Here is an 18997-nt window from a genome sequence, read left to right as displayed (position 1 = left end):
AAGAACTTATAATTAGAGATTGTATTTATCATGTTGATCCTATAAATCAGGAGAGAAGTTGACATCTTGAATATTTGTAATATTTGTGTGTGCATATATCAATATAAATGTAGCAGCACTCACAATGTTTTGGCTTGCAGGCTGATTTTTTTGCAGATTAAAAAAAAAAACATTTGTAACATAACCCTGCTCTGAATATAGCAAAAAAAAATAATGAAAAGGTTCATTCATTTGTATAAATGAACATCCAACAAGGCTATGAGAAATACATGTTCACCGTCCAACGTAAGTTTCCAGATTTTTTTTAATTCATCGTCAGATTTACTGAATGATAACCTGCCTTTATGTGGCATGATAAGAACATCCTATTAGAACCTGCTGCATCTATTCCAACTCTGGTACTCTTTGCTCTTAAAATATATATTATATTTGGGGTTAAATCATGTCTGCAATTATAACACACATTTTCTTAATATATTAAAACCAAATCAGTGAAGTGCCCCACTGTATCCGACAATGGTTGATTATGTGCTGACAGTGTGTGTCAAGCCACCGTAGTTATTTTTCACACTTGCCAGTACTTCATCTTCACACCTTAATATCTCACCTATACTAACATTAGCTGCAAGGTGCCAGCTTGAATAGTCAAACCAAATAACACGTTCTATGAAATAAATCCCGCTCTGTGCATTTGTGGTTGATCTTTTTGTAAGCATCAAATAAATGTAAATTTAAAGGAAATTTTTTTTTTCTATTTCAACTTACTTTTGAATATTTGGTACAGTCCCCTCTATGAGTCTTTGTCTGCATGTGTGTCTCTGCGGAGAGCACAGATTCACATGCATGTATGAAAAAACACACTCCATTCTCTCCTTCTGTCTCCAGTCCCGAGTCACAGATGGTGTGGGACGTACAATTTCCTCCATTCAAATCTCAATAATCTGCTTTTTGGATGAGGAGGGTGCAATGTCGCCTGGTGGAGTGAGTTTTAATTAGAGGGTTTAAGATGCTAAGCCCTTCAGAACAGTGGCCCTCCAGAGAGGTGGTTGCAGGTGATGCTCCAAAGCTGAAGTCACGCCGTGGAAACAGCCAACAAGTCATTTGCATTTTAGGCTGGAGTCACTTTGGCATTCATCCTGCTGTCCCCTGGCCCCGAGATAACGCCCCACATTTCTGTGTTTGGCACTGTCCCACATTTTGTTTTGACACGGCTGTTTGGCAGTCCTGGTTGGAATGATCAGGAAACATTATCGAATAACTAGGGCGTATGTGTGTTTAGACAAATAATATCAAAACAGAGTATTTCTTATTTTGTCACTTATAATAAAAGGGGAAATGAGGAAGTGGCTTAAAACCTGCATCATTTGTATTGGCCAGCAGGAACGACTCCATTGGTTAAAAATAAGTCCGTTTGTATAGAAGTCTATAATAAAACGACCCTACTCCTCACTTGATTTTTTACTTCAGTAAACATTTTCCTAATGAGTTTTTGGTCTCTGTGCTGGCAGAGATTCTTTCATATTCTCACCAGAAGGCGGTGCTGTTGTTTTTTCTGTTTGTTTCTGCTGTGTGGCAATAGCCAATAGGAGCTTCAGGTTGTCAGTAAACAGGAAGTAAACCTCACCTGTTCAATTAACGCCAGAGTTCACTTACTTAAAATGACCTCCATCGTTGTTTGATGGAAAGCCTTGCTTGCTTGTGAGTATGTGCAGATGTTGCGTAGAAGTTCTGGATGACTAGCTTTCAAGATTTTAACCTTATTGAAACGACATTTTGTTTAATGCTCAACGTATTGCTGCAGTGTGTTTGTATGTAACTTTATAATTTACATCTTCTTTATAAGAATTAACATTAGAATAAATGCAAATTATGTAAATTACCCATTTTCTTTTGTTCTTTATTAATCATTTTGATGTGTTTGTATGGGCTTCATGCATATTTAGATACTGCATACATATATTTGTATGTAGGAATGTGATACTGATAAGTCTAACATCCAAACAAAGTTTACTAGGTTGACATTTCAATAAAGAAGACGATACACCTGTCCCTGTGTTGAGGAATTGATTCAGGTTAAACAGTGAGGGCAGAGCAAGTTCAATTGCTTGTTTGAAGTCTTCTTCAACAGGAGCATTGAGTTAATTTAGTACAAAAGTGTCCCTTTTTAGAGTAACAAATGGGTTTGTTTAAGGGCCTGGCTACATTGTGATTGAAAAATTGCTATCAGTGTTTTCTGGTTTAATTATTTTCCGTGTTTTTGTCTTGGAATTTAGAATCTGTCTGTTTTCAGTTCATGAAAGGTCATTGTTAACTAAATGTCTCGTCTCCAAAAGGAGGCCTGGATATGCAGAGTACAAATCAAAAGTGGACTCACTGTCTTTGTCCAGCATAAATATTCAATCAACCTGTCTGCACTCCAGTGGCTAGTATTACATACACTGACCCATTACTCAATTGTCAGGATCTTAGACATTCTAAAACCCTTTAGATCTGCACATATAAAGAGCACTTAAAGTGTGTCCTCTATTAGCACCTCCACTGGTAGGATATGTGTTTTCCATTTCCTCGAGGCTTTATATTCCAAGCTAACCGTTGTTGCTGCTTGAACATAACGTATATCGAAACCAGTTGAAAAGATTCTAATAATAATGTCTGCTTCTCTCGACACCCCACGGGGCGTCTTGATTCTCATGTTGAGAAACTTCTAACTTTTTACCTCAAGGACAGGAAAGTGTCCGTTCAAAGGCCGGCACTCCAAGTGCGTCGTGGACTGAGAGTGAGACCAATTGAACTCATCTATCTGAAAGCTATGAATAATAAATATCAGTTCATACTTATAAAATATGTATGAACGGATCCTATCCGGACAAATTGCATGAAGTTTGTCTGTCCTTGACTCGGGCTAATCAGGGCCACATTAAGAGCTATTTGGACTGGCTTGTCATACAATGAGGCCATTTATATTACCAGCTAATACTGACATCCACTAACTGCTAATGACCCCATCAAAGCCCCTAAAAATACCATTAGTTTCTTCCCCCCATTTAACATGAGAAGAGGTATTTAAGTTTAATGTGAAATAATTCTGCTTTTAGATAATGTGTCTGTGAGCACCTCGGATCACACACGCGTCCGACATTAATGGTTCCTCGATGATGAATCTTTGTAGAACGCCTAACTTTTCCTCTAGACACACAAAGCTAACATTTCTTCTTTGAATAACTCGTTCTATAACTTTGTTACCTGATGCATTATTTTAAAACTATTCTATCCAGCCACTGACCTTAAATGGTATACCAATGATGGTTCAGAGCGGCATTTTTTGTTTACTTCAAACATTAAAGGTGGGGTAGGTAAGTTTGAGAAACCGGCTCGAGATCGCTAGAATTTGAAAATACACAACCGGAGAAAATCTGCCACTTCCTTACAGAGCCCCTCCTCCAACACACACGAACGCGCACATGACCAATGAGGGCACGAGATAAGTTTGGCCGGCTAAACGGATTGGTTGTACTTTTTACAGTATTACGGCTTCCACAGATGACATTTTTTTATGGATTTTTTGTCAAAGCACTTCAGATATTCATCGCTATCGGGATGTTAAGAGCATTCCATGGAATATAACAAAAAGTGTATCTCGAGCCGGTTTCTGAAACTTACCTACCCCACCTTTAATCTAGAATGCTATAAATTAACTATTTGCTGCCAACAGGTAGGACTTTGCCCCTGTTTTTTTACATTAATTGCCTCTTAATTGTGTTACGGAGCAGAAAGCAAACATGTTATAGCTATCGGCAAACTGTTGGTGGTGACGTCAAATCAGAAAATGTGTGTGTAGGTGCAGCCCCCTCCTCCTACCTTGCCTGGTCCCAGTAAGTGCTCGATGTCCATGGTTGACCTTGGTTTTCAAAGCAAAAAGCACTAAACCTTTAACATATGGTAGTTTTTAGACAGCACTTGTACAGTAAGGCCAAACGCTTGTTTACAGGCAATAATGTTTACCTTTTCATGTTTTTTTTCTAATGTAGAAGTGATAACACATAGAGGAGGTGGTATCTCTGAGAGTATAGGTGCCGTTTTAAATATGCAAACATCTGTGAAGGGATCTGTGTGTTTGTCTCTTGGTACCTCGCATTTCCAGATGGGCGCACAGTACACACACCAACTCCGGCCCACTCAGAGACCAAATGGTGTGTTGGCAGTGAACCCACATCTACGATCTGCAGCTTCGTGTGAGACGGCAGACGAAGTCGAGCTGCCTGCAGTAAACAAGCCTGCAGAAAACACTGCAGAATCTTTTTGGCAGGCTTATTTTTTAACGATGAAGCTTTACTTTGTTACAATAACGTCACTGGTCTACGAGACAAAATGCCTCAATGCAAGGACATCACATTTCATTGACTCACTGACACACAACTTTGCTTCAATAGATCAAATAGTGTCCTAAATGGAGAACTGCACCGATGAACCACAGAGTTTTGGTTTCCAAAAAACCCCAACACGATTTATTTTCTACAAAAACAGAGGACTGAAACATTTAAACTCATGAATGGAAGATTTGCTTACTTGGTTCAAAATAAAGACGAAGAAGATGAAACGAGTGAGTGGAGAGACCAGGCAGTTGTTGGGAATGCAAATGAAAGGCAGCACAGATGGCACTATGTGCTCCATCACTCTCTGTGGATAACACATGGAGGTAATGCAATCCCTCTGTGGCCGAGCTCCCGCAGAGCACCATCACTGGGTGGGGCTGATGGCGTTTAATTTGTCTGAAAACCTGCATATAAAAACAGTCCTATGCACGTGATATATAGGCGCACATATCAGTGTTTGTGAGTGGATAACATTCCTCACAGGGGAAGATTCCTGATGCACTTTAAAGGTCTCCTATCATACTGTTTTTCATCAATATATTATAGCTCTCAGATAAATGCAAAACATGTCTCTCAAGTGTTTGGCTTCAAACACCAAGCAGATCATGGCAGCATTACCCATAATCCCCTCTGTTTCAGCCCTGTTTCCAAAGCGCTGATTCTCTGTCTGTTACTTTAGATGAAAATAAGGAGCCCCTCCCCACGCCCCTCTGAGAGACATTTGATTACAAAGAACTCAATGGAGCTCTAGGAGGAGATTCAGGTGATAAGGGGGGGGGGGGGGGGGTAACCTTGGTTGCTGATTGGCTAATGGTTACACAAGACACACAATCGTTATGACATCATAAAGTGGCCAAAATCTGATCAGCTCGTTTTCAGACAGGTTTTTATAGAAATGGATCAAAAAGAGAGAGAATCTTTGTTCCTGAAACTTTCAGAGTCTCTTTCCACAGAGGGGACACATGTTGATGTAGAAGAGACATGAAGAAGAGGGGACACATGTTGATGTAGAAGAGACATGAAGAAGAGGGGACACATGTTGATGTAGAAGAGACATGAAGAAGAGGGGACACATGTTGATGTAGAAGAGACATGGAGAAGAGGGGACACATGTTGATGTAGAAGAGACATGAAGAAGAGGGGACACATGTTGATGTAGAAGAGACATGAAGAAGAGGGGACACATGTTGATGAAGAAGAGATATGGAGAAGAGGGGACACATGTTGATGTAGAAGAGACATGAAGAAGAGGGGACACATGTTGATGTAGAAGAGACATGAAGAAGAGGGGACACATGTTGATGTAGAAGAGACATGGAGAAGAGGGGACACATGTTGATGTAGAAGAGACATGAAGAAGAGGGGACACATGTTGATGTAGAAGAGACATGAAGAAGAGGGGACACATGTTGATGAAGAAGAGATATGGAGAAGAGGGGACACATGTTGATGTAGAAGAGACATGAAGAAGAGGGGACACATGTTGATGTAGAAGAGACATGAGGAAGAGGGGACACATGTTGATGTAGAAGAGACATGAAGAAGAGGGGACACATGTTGATGTAGAAGAGACATGAAGAAGAGGGGACACATGTTGATGTAGAAGAGACATGAAGAAGAGGGGACACATGTTGATGTAGAAGAGACATGGAGAAGAGGGGACACATGTTGATGAAGAAGAGACATGAAGAAGAGGGGACACATGTTGATGTAGGAGAGACATGAAGAAGAGGAGACACATGTTGATGTAGAAGAGACATGAAGAAGAGGGGACACATGTTGATGTAGAAGAGACATGAAGAAGAGGGGACACATGTTGATGTAGAAGAGACATGAAGAAGAGGGGACACATGTTGATGTAGAAGAGACATGAAGAAGAGGGGACACATGTTGATGTAGAAGAGACATGAAAAAGAGGGGACACATGTTGATGTAGAAGAGACATGAAGAAGAGGGGACACATGTTGATGAAGAAGAGATATGGAGAAGAGGGGACACATGTTGATGTAGAAGAGACGTGAAGAAGAGGGGATACATGTTGATGTAGAAGAGACATGAAGAAGAGGGGACACATGTTGATGTAGAAGAGACATGAAAAAGAGGGGACACATGTTGATGTAGAAGAGACATGAAGAAGAGGGGACACATGTTGATGTAGAAGAGACATGAAGAAGAGGGGACACGTGTTGATGTAGAAGAGACATGAAGAAGAGGGGACACGTGTCAATGTAGAAGAGACATGAAGAAGAGGGGACACGTGTTGATGTAGAAGAGACATGAAGAAGAGGGGACACATGTTGATGTAGAAGAGACATGAAGAAGAGGGGACACATGTTGATGTAGAAGAGACATGAAGAAGAGGGGACACATGTTGATGTAGAAGAGACATGAAGAAGAGGGGACACATGTTGATGTAGAAGAGACATGGAGAAGAGGGGACACATGTTGATGTAGAAGAGACATGAAGAAGAGGGGACACATGTTGATGTAGAAGAGACATGAAGAAGAGGGGACACATGTTGATGTAGAAGAGACATGGAGAAGAGGGGACACATGTTGATGTAGAAGAGACATGAAGAAGAGGGGACACATGTTGACTTTTGAGGTTGTGACCGACACATTTAGCAGAAATAGCTGTATAACTCAGTGCTTGATAAGTGACAAATAATGGACAACACAAATAAACGGTTTGATTTGGGATCTCTTCTGTATTTTTAGCCAACTCCCCAAAACAGTCAATTAATCATTCAACAGGTTTTAAAAATGTAACATGTTGACATTGACTTGGCTTTGATAGCAGCACTGTTACTCCAGCAACTAATCACATGTTTGACACTGACCAATCAGGGGACCCTTACCAATGTAATAACGCTTCTCGTCGTCACCCATCCCTAGTGCATAATACAATTGCAAGATGCTTTAAAAAGAACGTTACAGCTCTGTAGTTGAGATTGAAATAAAGGCAGAGTTTGAAGATTGTTGTGGTCAAAGCTACAGAAGTATGGCAGTAGGAAAGGGGGAAAAGTGCCATTTGTATTCGTACGTGCAAACTAAAAGACAAAGGTTGCGGTCGGATAATCCAAAAATCAGCTCCTAACGTCTAACCCTATCGTCTATTCCTTGACCTCTGAGTGTTTCACTCAGAGGTCAAGGAATAGTAGAATTCAAAAGGATTTCGGAGAAGAGACTGCGGTACTTTAGAGAATCCGACTGCGCTTTCACTATCCGACGTGTTTATGATGCGCCAGCGGACGTCATTTTGTGTGTCTGCTGCTGTGGGGAAACTATGGAAACCACAGTTTTCTATACAGCGGACTACAACATGGATGTTTAATAAGAACGAGGGACTACTGGAAACTCATCTAGAGACTCTGCACCGTGCTCTGATGCTGCTGCTTTGCTTTATGAACCGGGACAACAGAGAAACATATTCTTCATGACCAAAGTTGGAATTGAAATAAAAAATGAAAGTGAAACTCATACTCGTCACCCTCTCCCTCCGGTCCACATTAATACCAATGATCCCAATACGTATGATTGTATGAACTATGAAAAGATCTTAAAATCAATACAAATGTATTTATTATAAACGTTAGTCCTTAACATCTATCACTGTGTACATCACCATTCAAACATATTTTAAAAGTTGAACAAACTCCACACAGCTCAGTGAAATGTTGACTTTATTTGATAATTTCAGTAAAAACTAACGTTCATATTTCTCTTTTTGATTATAATACTGATGGACGTTCAAAACAAAGCACTTTGGCAACTTACCACATACGTTTAAAATGCTTAATAAGCACCGTCACTTTCATGATATAATTTCTCCGTCATAATCGTTTGTTTCCGTGAACGGCCGACTGTTGAGTGATGCTGCGGCTGCAAGGCATTGTGGGGCAGCATTTTCTCCTCTCCTTTCGGTAAGGGAGGTCCAGTGGTTCCTAAGCTAAAGGAGGTTATAAAAGAAGTTTGAAACCTCCTTTCCTATCATCTAGAGCAGTGCTTCTCAAACTTTTTTCAGTAATGTACCCCCTTTGAAACATTTTCTCAGCCAAGTACCCCCTGACCGACCCCGAACATTTTTGATCGAAAAACCCTATAGGCTACAAATAATTCCAATATAGTGATGTTCCCTCAGTGTGTGATTTATTTACTCTTCATGCATGCATTACAACAAACTAAGGATATTTTCATTTTATGCATGAAAAATAATAACATGGAAACAGGACACAGGAGTTTTTCAATTGAAGTTTAACAAACCAATGAACAAAATGATATATTATGCAAAACTATACAATACACACATTTGACATGTTTATGAGGTGGTTCTAGGAATATTTTATATAAAATTGTGTTTTATATTTAACTTATTGTACTAAGATTATTTTTGTAATCATGCATGGTGTTTTTTTAATTAACTTTTGTTTTGTTTTTAAAAAAATCTCACGGAGCCCCTGCAGTACCCCAACGTACCCCTAGGGGTCCGCGTACCCCCATTTGAGAATCACTGATCTATCATGGCTGCCACTGAGGGATTTCCGGGTCATTTCACTCCGTTAGGAAGGTTCCTAAGCTAAATGGACTATTGGACTTCAGCCAAAGACACAAGGGTTAAAAAATAGAGACAAACCTGACTCTTTATTTGAATGATCAGTGTTTTCTTTATAATATCATACACACAGTTTGAGAGTGCGATTGGCCTGGTTTTCCATCATAAAGCTTTGAAACAGAATTGGCATTTGGCAGCCAGCATCACACACATGCTCCTATTAACCAAACATGTCTGTATGTTCAAGATGCATGTTGGCTAACCAGGTTATCTCTTACTTTCTTTGTCTTTCTTTTTTTCTAGCTCATCCCGTCTTCATGTACAAATGGCAGTGGAAGGCAGGATGTAAATGAGATCCTTATTACAGCCGCGTTCATCAGGCTGCTGCTGGAGCGACATCAACGGCTTGATGAATATGCATGCAAATTTGTTAATTAAGTTAATTATTCTGCTGAAATCCATTTGTCTTGCGGAGAAAATCTCTCCTGCGATGGCTCTTAGTACGTTTCAGTCATTAGTCAATCGCAATGCTATTTAAAAAAAAAACACTTTGGTTCATTCCTTTTTTAGGATGAGAAGAAGGAGGAAAGTCGGGGTGGAGAGGGAGGAGGAGACATGCTCAGGAGGTCAGCTCAGAAATTAGATGATGGATGTTTCTGATGAACATCCTGTCATACAGAAAGGCAGGCCAGTATCAACCACTCAAACGTACAGTAAACTGGAGGGTCAGGTAACAGCCCCGTAAAAACCTCTCCTCTGAGCGAAGCTGTTAACTTTATGGGCTGTCTCACATGATTTCAGGAGATTGCACACAACATTCTGTGTATGTTTGTGTGTTAAATGTTATTTAATGAATGTGCTTATGCTTACACAACATCATAAAAGCATTTTCCTTGAACGAGGTTTATAAGGAAGTTCTTATCAATAGTAAAACATGCTTAAAAAGCACATTTTCTAAAACTGGTCAGGATTATTAACCTGGGCTACAAGCAGTCAATCCCGAATGAACACCTCTTAACACGCCTGCTGCAGTACTTGTTGTATAAAGTGAGAGTTATTCAGGGTATTTTGTGATACGGCTGAAATGACTGTTAAAACCTACGTGGGAGTTTTATTTTACACAATAAATTGCTAACATAAAAGTAATACTGATGGGAAATAACACATGGTCATGAAATATAGTAAGAGTAGCCTACAATAATGTTTGATGTCAAAAATAATAAAAAAATATTACAAGTTTCTTCAGTTTTTATTCTGCTAAAAGACATTAAATTTAACCAATTCATTTCCATTTGTTATTTGTATTATCACCATTAGGGACAATTATGACCACAATCCAGCCAGAATCATTCAAATAAGATGGCCCCTTTTTTAACCAGTGTCTTGTTGATTTTCATTCTGTTATTAACAAAGTAAAATGCAAACAATTTGTCAGTGTAATTGTTATAAATAGAATTCATCATTTTCTTATGATGTCTTTTCAAAACCTCTCATGAGGATCATTTGAGTTGATTTTCACCTTAACCCCTTCTGACTTGAATAAAGCCCACGCAGCAGGTTACTCATCTCCTGATCATGTGAGGGACGTTCTCCTTCGACAACACAATTAACCAGCTTTGGGAAACTGAGGTGAGCTTTATGGTGGTTCTGTCAGGTCAAAGTCTTGGCACTGAGCATTAGAGTTTAGGCAGCACATCAGAGCCCAGTTAGGAGGTTGGAGAGTTTAGGCAGCACATCAGAGCCCAGTTAGGAGGTTGGAGAGTTTAGGCAGCACATCAGACGCCAGTTAGGAGGTTGGAGAGTTTAGGCAGCACATCAGACGCCAGTTAGGAGGTTGGAGAGTTTAGGCAGCACATCAGAGCCCAGTTAGGAGGTTGGAGAGTTTAGGCAGCACATCAGACGCCAGTTAGGAGGTTGGAGAGTTTAGGCAGCACATCAGAGCCCAGTTAGGAGGTTGGAGAGTTTAGGCAGCACATCTCTCTCTATGGCGGGGTCTCTGCGGCTCTCGTGGCTTTTCTTCGTCCTCATCTTCCTCCTGGCGGGGCTGCAAGGAGAACCCAGCGACACGGGAGAGAGACGGAGCAAGAGGAGCGCCATCAACGATCTGTGAGTTGGTAGTGAATTGGGATGTCTTGTATGGTGGTGGGTCAAAAATGAAGGCCTCCAACAGTATTTAAGCTGGGCTGTATATACAGAAAGTTCTGCAGATGAATTTGAGCCTTCTCTTTTTATTTCATTTTAAGGTTGTCAATAATTATCATTGAAAAGCAAAAATATTTTATTCTTTAATACCCATTGGTAATCAAGCTGTCTTTATGCAATGTTAGCTTTTTTGTTTTCCTTTTTTTTGTTATCAGTGTGTCGTCACTTATGCTCTGTCATCATGTTGGAATTCTGCTCTGAAGAGGAACCAACTTCCTCTCGAAAAACATTTTATAATTGGATTATTGTTGGAGTAACGTCTTATTTTTCCCACTCATTTTGAAAATGATAAATTCTCTGAATACAATGAGTTTTATAGCCTGATAAAAAATGTTTAATTTCTTAATGTCGACACATGAAGCGTAACCCCGATTGACCTAAATTAATCTTATCTGTACACAAATGTGAGATTGATTGACAGTTGATGGAATTTGTGATTTGCCCCTGAAGGCCTCGTATGCTGTCGGATAATGGTCACCTCGTCTTCAACACTGGGGACAGTAAAGAAATCCGCTTCCAGACGGCAGCCAACGGCCGGGTCAAAGTGGGGGAAGAGGACCTCACACAGCTCATGAACCAGGTGAGCTTTTTGCAATATGTGAACATACAGCCAGGGTTGGGTTGTAACGGAATACATGTAACGGCGTTACGTAATCAGAATACAAAAATCAAGTAACTGTATTCAGCTCGCGTTACATTTGAAAAACGAGTAATCTGATTACAGTTACTTTCGTAAACCTGAAGTGAATACATTTTGGATTACTTATTGGAATTATTGGTGGAAAGATTTCATCACAACATTTAATATTCATTACTAAAGGTACAGCCGAATCATCACAGCGCACAAAACCTATTACCGCCGCAGATGGGCCAAAAAAGCGTTTGAAAAAAAATCGCGGGTCCGCTCGCTCAGTGAAACAATCGTGTGTGTGTGTGTGTGTGTGTGTGTGTGTGCGTGCGTGCGTGCGTGCGTGCGTGTGTGTGTGTGTGTGTGTGTGTGTGTGTGTGTGTGTGTGTGTGTGTGTGTGTGTGTGTGTGTGTGTGTGTGTGTGTGTGGTTAAAACACATCAGCCTGCGGTCGCTCTTTAGCCTTACTAATGATTATTTCTGAAGGTAAACACGGTGAAGGCGGTGCGTGAAAGGCACTGCGAGCTCGTCTTCTCAGAGGCGGAGTTAACCCTCCCGCTGCCTCCTGGTGCTGTAGAGATTTCATGAAGTGAAGGAGGTGTTCCTTCTATAAAACAGCTGTGGGCAGCAGATACTGTGAGTGTCACGGATATGAATACATAGATCAAGGCAGACTGGTGCACACTCTCCTGTCCTGTTTTGCCAATCCGTTGCTTAAACAAATATAGCTCTACACCCCTGGCCGAAATGTCCTTAAAATGATGTCCGAGTTCGACATTTTAATTAATGTCCTCCCAACACTGGCAGGACAGAAGGCGGCACCCCCGTTCTAAGCCGTGTCCCTCACTCCTCACATCCCAAGCTGCATCCCCAAAAAGTGTATTATGATGTTTCAGTTGTGCTCTTGATAAGCCATTAAAACAGTAAAACACGTTCAGTTTCCTTTTGCGTCTCCTGTTCACCAAAACATACCCAGGAAAAAGAAAGTAATCCAAAAGTAATCTAAAAGTAATCTGATTACACGTAACTGTAACTGTATTCGGATTACTTTCAGAGCCATGTAATCAGTAATCAGTAACTGATTACATTTACAAAGTAACCCTCCCAACCCTGCATACAGCACACACTACATGTGATGGAATAGCCCGAGTTTCACATGATAAACCACAGTTTAGGGACATGTAACACTGTATGATTAACAGAAATGTACTGACTTCTATTATATAGCTTTCTACGTGGTCACAACAACCAGGAAGTATGCAGTAAAAGTTTAGTGTTTCTTAACATTTTCACATCCTTTCAGGCTAAGAATATTCTTGCAATAAGAAAACTGTAATGGTTCATATCCTACACATTTACATTCCCATACAGATCAAACGCTTTCTTCACAGTTTAGAGGAAAACATATATTGTAAGATTACTGTCGCAGTATCTTTGTCTTTATTGAAACAGGGTTGTTCTCCCGGCACTTCACCAACATCACAGTAAAGTCATTATCTTCTCCAAACAAACCACTTTACTGTGTAACGGTCTCATTATGACTTCTTATCAGCTTTACACAACTGGAAGCTTGCTGCTGCTCATATGAGGATGTGAATGATTGACAGGTCAGGAAGCAGACGCAGCAGATTAGACCGGGCCAAAGGTCAGGGGTCAGGTGCATTACAGTCAGTGGATTCTGATAAAAAACTTCTTTAACATTTTTTAAGTACATTTATTAATACATTAGTTATCTGATAAATGGTTATTTCAACACTTCCTGTACCAAAGGGCCCCTCATTCCAATTCTTTGAACTCGTTGACCTTTTTTTTAAAGATATATAGTTCTCAATTTGTGTTAGATTTGTAAATCAAACCACACTACTGTACTGATTTTATATAATGTGTAAAAAGTGAAGGATTTCTTCAGGGAAATGTCTGTCCTCAGCTTTTGTTTTTTATTTCCGTAACTGTGTGATTTCAGATCAAAACCAACAAAGCTGATATTACTGACATGAAGACTCACGGAGGTGGAGTTTCCCCCGATGTCACCAACAAACTAAACCAGCTGGATACCAAGGTAGGACATCAAAAACGACTTCCGTTAATGATTTGCTTATTTAAAGCCATTGTATAAAACATTATTTGGTTACTCTGTCCAAATAATGTTCCTATTGTGAAAACAAATGCTTCTTCCCATGCTTTCCAGGTGACCGCTCTTGAGGGCAAAGTGTCTGCACTTGAAATCGTAAGTCGTTTAAGAACTGATTGTTGATATGACTCGAACAAAAGACATTCCCATTAATGTCATGTTTCTAACCTCTCCTCTTCCCTCCCGCAGACCGTGCAGAAGGTGTCCTGCAGCAGTAATCCCTGTCAGAACGGAGGAACATGTCTGAATTTACTCAACGCATACCACTGTGTGTGTCCCAACAACTGGGCTGTGAGTCTCTCTGTTCTTCTCTAACAGCTGCCTCTGTATCGAATTGTAGGCTTTATTTAATATCAATTGGTATATACTGTACGGGTGCTGATTGCAATACCAAATACCTCAAGTACTGTCCACAAAGCAGCCCTATTAGAAACCTAACATAACGTCTGTAATAGTATTTGGCTATCCATGCAGGATTTTTATGTATGTAAAATGTTAGCGTGTATTGGCCTGTATAACCTTTGGCTCTATTATCATGAATGTTTTACTTATATATAGTTAATATTTTCATCTGATTGTGAACCAGGTGTGTGTCACTCCCCTCTCCCCTTCTCTTTCTGGGTCTCAGGGTCCTAACTGTGCGATAGATGTGAATGAATGTCAGGTTTATGCTGGAACATTACAGAGTTGTCAGAATGGAGCAACCTGTGTCAACACCCCTGGATCATTCACGTATGTCTTCCGATATTACTTTTTACATACACTTTTGGAATAAAAAACATTACAATACAAACCGTAATCACCTTTTATAGCGAAACTGCTTCAAGGTAAGGTACTGCAGTTGCAAAAAACGATACAGAAGCAACTTTACACCAGATCAGCCAACCAGAGGGCAGTAGGAAGATTCATAAAAGCTGTCATAAACAGTTGTCAGGTATTACGGTACAAGTTGTTTTCTGTGTCTGTGCAGCCAACAGATTTGGGCCGGTGACAGCTTGTCTCGGATCATTTAGCTTTAGCAGTGAGCTCATTCTGGACCGACCATTATGGTATGTAGATTATATTTCTGTTGCTGTGCAGTTGTACCTGTTCTCCTGAGTGGTCCGGGACTCTCTGCACGGTGCGGTTTGATGACTGCAGGAACGCAGGGCAGAACCTGTGTGAACACGGCACATGCATCGATGCAGACCGCATTACACCTGGACAGGTAACCTGACACTGAACCAGCCTAGTTCACACATATGACCTGGAAAAGTCTGCTGTTTTTGTGTTTCTTTGATTTTGTTTTCACACTGACTTTTCTTACCCTGTACACAGCCTAAGTTTAAATGCATCTGTGAGGATGGCTGGGAGGCTCCAGCAGGGAACCCGTCCTGTGTGGCCGACGTGAACGAGTGTAACCTTCCCACAAAACCTTGCTCCTCCAACCCCATTGTCCCCTGCTACAACACACCGGGGTCCTTCTACTGTGGGACCTGTCCTGCTGGTAACACTCAGTAACACTCTCTGGGTTAGGGTTAGATCACTGATGTTGTGACTTTGAACACAAAGGCATTCTCAGCAGAGTATCGCTAAATCTAGGAAATATTGGAGCAGGATTAATGGATTTATGAGAAGTTGTTTTACAGCAAATAAGAAGGAAATGCATTTTATATTGCAGTTAAAGGTGGGGTAGGTAAGTTTGAGAAACCGGCTCGAGATCGCTAGAATTTGAAAATACACAACCGGAGAAAATCTGCCACTTCCTCATAGAGCCCCTCCTCCAACACACACGAACGCGCACATGACCAATGAGGGCACGAGATAAGTTTGTGCCCCGATGGAAGGCTGACAGGCAGGTAGGCCATCCAATCCAATCCAATCCAGTATTACGGCTTCTACAGATGACATTTTTTTATGGATTTTTTGTCAAAGCACTTAAGATATTCATTGCTATCGGGATGTTAAGAGCATTCCATGGAATATAACAAAAAGTGTATCTCGAGCCGGTTTCTGAAATGTACCTACCCCACCTTTAAGACAATTGTTTTTATAGCTCTGCATATGAATGTGACTTGGAAGGAGGAAACTCGGCTTAAATATCCTCTAATATGTCTCAGGTTGGCAGGGCAACGGCTACAGCTGTCAGGATGTGGACGAGTGTTTGACCAATAACGGCGGCTGCTCCTCAGCTCCCATGGTGCAATGCCTGAACACGATGGGCTCCTTCCACTGTGGGGCCTGCCCTCCAGGTATGATGGGAACATTTAAGGGTTATAATTGTAACCAGTGCGATGAATTCTGCTATAGACGGTTTTTAATATCCCGACATCTGGTGTAAGGATGAAAGTCTTTAAGGAGCTTTTAATTTGCCATTTTGAAAATGAGTGAATGTGGGATACCTATACGACCTTACCCGTTCTGGTCTCCTAAATTAATCTGAGACCCTGGTTTTTGTGCAGGCTATGAGGGGGATGGAAGAACTTGCACCCAGAGCAGCATCTGCGCCTCAAACAATGGAGGCTGTCACCCATTGGCTTCCTGCACCTCCAGCCTAGGTAAGTGTGTGTTGATAGCAACTTGAATTTGTGGCCTTCTTTTTGAATAATCGTGCATTGTCTGTTTAATTGGACTTTAACTTCTCAAAGAAAGGACGGATACATTTTATTCACTCAAGTAAATGTCTACAGTCTCCAAAGTATGATGTTGGCAAAGTACCTAACTCTCTTCCCTCTCCTCCCTCACACATCCACCAGGCTCCAGCCTCCCTGTATGCACCTGTCCTCCAGGATACACCGGTAATGGCTACGGGCCGACTGGCTGCACCCAGACCAGCAACATCTGTACGACCAACAACCCCTGTGTCAACGGGCAGTGTGTGGTGAGTGTGTGTGTGACTGTTTAGACATGATGGGCTGTGAGTTGTGCTAAAAGATAAAACTCACACAAAGTTGTCCTTCACCTTTTGTTATATCTGTGAGTTTAACCGAAAATCCTCACTTGAATCCTTTAGTGGCGATACATTCTCAATGTCTGACTGCTGCTGTCCCCCCCCCCCCCCACAGCCCACCACCTCCTCTCCTGGCTACGTCTGCTCCTGCAACGCCGGCTGGCAGGGAGTCAACTGTGACCAGAATATCAACGAGTGCTTAAGCAACCCGTGTCAGAACGGAGGAACCTGCGCAGACGGCAGTAATGGCTTCACGTGTACCTGCACCACTCAGTGGACCGGACCCCTCTGCCAGACAGCACAGCAAGGTATACACACGACAAGAAGATATTCAGGGGAGGGGAAGGGAAGCAGTGGGGACTGATCAGGGGGTGATTTAGTTAAATATTTCATCGTCACTCATTATTTTCATTGCCAAAAAAAATGCTATTATGTTTATATGAAAAAGTCCCAGGCTCCTCCTACAATAACCTTAAGACATAAAAAGAAAGACATACATATTGCAAGCGATGGTACAAGTAAAATGCAGGAATAAGTAGCTATCTAGCTAACTATGTACATTTAAAATCATTAAGATTAACAGAGAATGTATAACTTTATAAAACAGACAAGTCAAATCAAGCAATCTGATTGGTTCTTAGCCGTGATATACTGAGCGTATACCACAGGTAGAATTGTCGTTACTTTTCACAACAAGTCAGTATCCCTCCGCGTCTGAGAAAAACTGGGCTGAAAAGCAAACTGCCTCCGCTTCGCGTCGGGCCGAACCACGCCCCTTAGCTGTGATATACTGAGCATATACCACGGCCTGTCATGAGCTATTGCTTAAGTATAGTAGAATCAAATGACTGCTTTCTGTAATAATATACAGTATTTTAAAGTATCCATGTGTTTCCAGTGTGTGGAGGGTACCTGACGGGCCCTGCTGGTAGCTTCAGTTATCCCAACAACCATGATGAGTACGATCACCAGGTCAGCTGTGCCTGGGTGATCCGCACCGACCCCAACAAGGTCAGAACGTCTCTTTCACTTTCCTGCCTTTTGTTGACTTTGTTTCTGTAATGTCCTTTTAGCTTCTCGGCTATCAAAGCACTCTCCTGTAAAGGTTTTTCTTTATTGAATACATGAAATCAAATGCCAAAGGAAGATCTATATGTTGTCTCTTCTTCAGATCCTGCGCATCACCTTCCCTTTCTTCCATCTGGAGAGCAGCACCAACTGCAACTTCGACTTCCTCCAGATCCACGACGGGGAGAGCGCTTCTGCTTTCCAGATCGGGAAATACTGCGGCACAAATAACCCCCAGGAGCTCTTCAGTTCCCACAATTCACTTTACTTCTGGTTCCGCTCCGACCACACTGTCAGTGCTGACGGATTCACTGTTGTTTGGGAGTCCCGGGACCCAGGTAGGCTATGTTTAGGATTGGTTTCTCATGTAAATTATAAGGGGAGGTATATGCCACAACAAACACAAAATGATAAATCTTCTAAGTCCTTTTTTGTCATCTGTGAAAATGGGGAGTAAAGACATTTAACCTTCTTTGAATTCTCCTTTTCCTCTCAGTGTGTGGAGACGAGCTGACCGCCCCATACGGCAACATTAACTCGCCTGGTTACCCTGGAAACTACCCACCCGGCAGAGACTGCTATTGGTCGGTTACAGTGGATCCCGGCCTCCTCATCACCTTGGCATTCGGGACTCTGAGTCTGGAGCAACACCCCGACTGCAACTTCGACTTCCTAGAGGTGAGGAATGCTCGATACGCTCAAATCCATGAATGAAACAATCTCTTTCGTGTGTGTGTATTTTTTTTTTGTCAACCTGTGACATTTTTACCCAATTTTTTTGCACTTAGACTGGCACAGATGTTTTATATTTTTTTGGTTTGTGCCACAAGCGATATCCTTTTTAAGCTACAAGCTCAAACGATACCATGGAATTACAACTCCTTGCAATTACTTTTCCACGTTTTGCCTTTGCCTACTATAATAGATCCGGGATGGTCTCCTACCTGAAGACCTAGTGTTGGGGAAGTACTGCAGCACTGGGTCCCCTGCCCCCCTGCAGACCACCGGTCCAGCTGCATGGATCCACTTCCACACCGACTATAGTATCTCTGACCGAGGCTTCCACATCACATACACAACGTCCCCAAGTAAGAAACTGCCTACCAAGTACACCA

General features: G+C 41.5%; 1 protein-coding gene across 1 annotated transcript in view; it reads left to right on the top strand.

Annotated features, from left to right (window-relative positions):
* The first annotated feature begins 10909 nt into the window (after positions 1-10909).
* Positions 10910-18997, top strand: part of cubn (cubilin (intrinsic factor-cobalamin receptor)) — a 31040-nt gene continuing 22952 nt past the window's right edge. Inside the window, 16 exon segments of the mRNA XM_071206890.1 lie at positions 10910-11031; positions 11578-11707; positions 13718-13813; positions 13943-13981; positions 14075-14176; positions 14514-14617; positions 14966-15092; positions 15203-15371; positions 15985-16116; positions 16327-16422; positions 16621-16745; positions 16930-17122; positions 17713-17825; positions 17986-18220; positions 18379-18560; positions 18808-18970. Of these exon segments, the coding sequence (XP_071062991.1) occupies positions 10910-11031; positions 11578-11707; positions 13718-13813; positions 13943-13981; positions 14075-14176; positions 14514-14617; positions 14966-15092; positions 15203-15371; positions 15985-16116; positions 16327-16422; positions 16621-16745; positions 16930-17122; positions 17713-17825; positions 17986-18220; positions 18379-18560; positions 18808-18970 (2128 nt within the window).

This window comes from Pseudochaenichthys georgianus, chromosome 20 (assembly GCF_902827115.2).
Source record: "Pseudochaenichthys georgianus chromosome 20, fPseGeo1.2, whole genome shotgun sequence".
Classification (NCBI taxonomy): Eukaryota; Metazoa; Chordata; class Actinopteri; order Perciformes; family Channichthyidae; genus Pseudochaenichthys; species Pseudochaenichthys georgianus.
The sequence above is the reverse complement of the archived record's forward strand: the minus strand, read 5'-3'. Positions and strand labels throughout refer to the sequence as shown.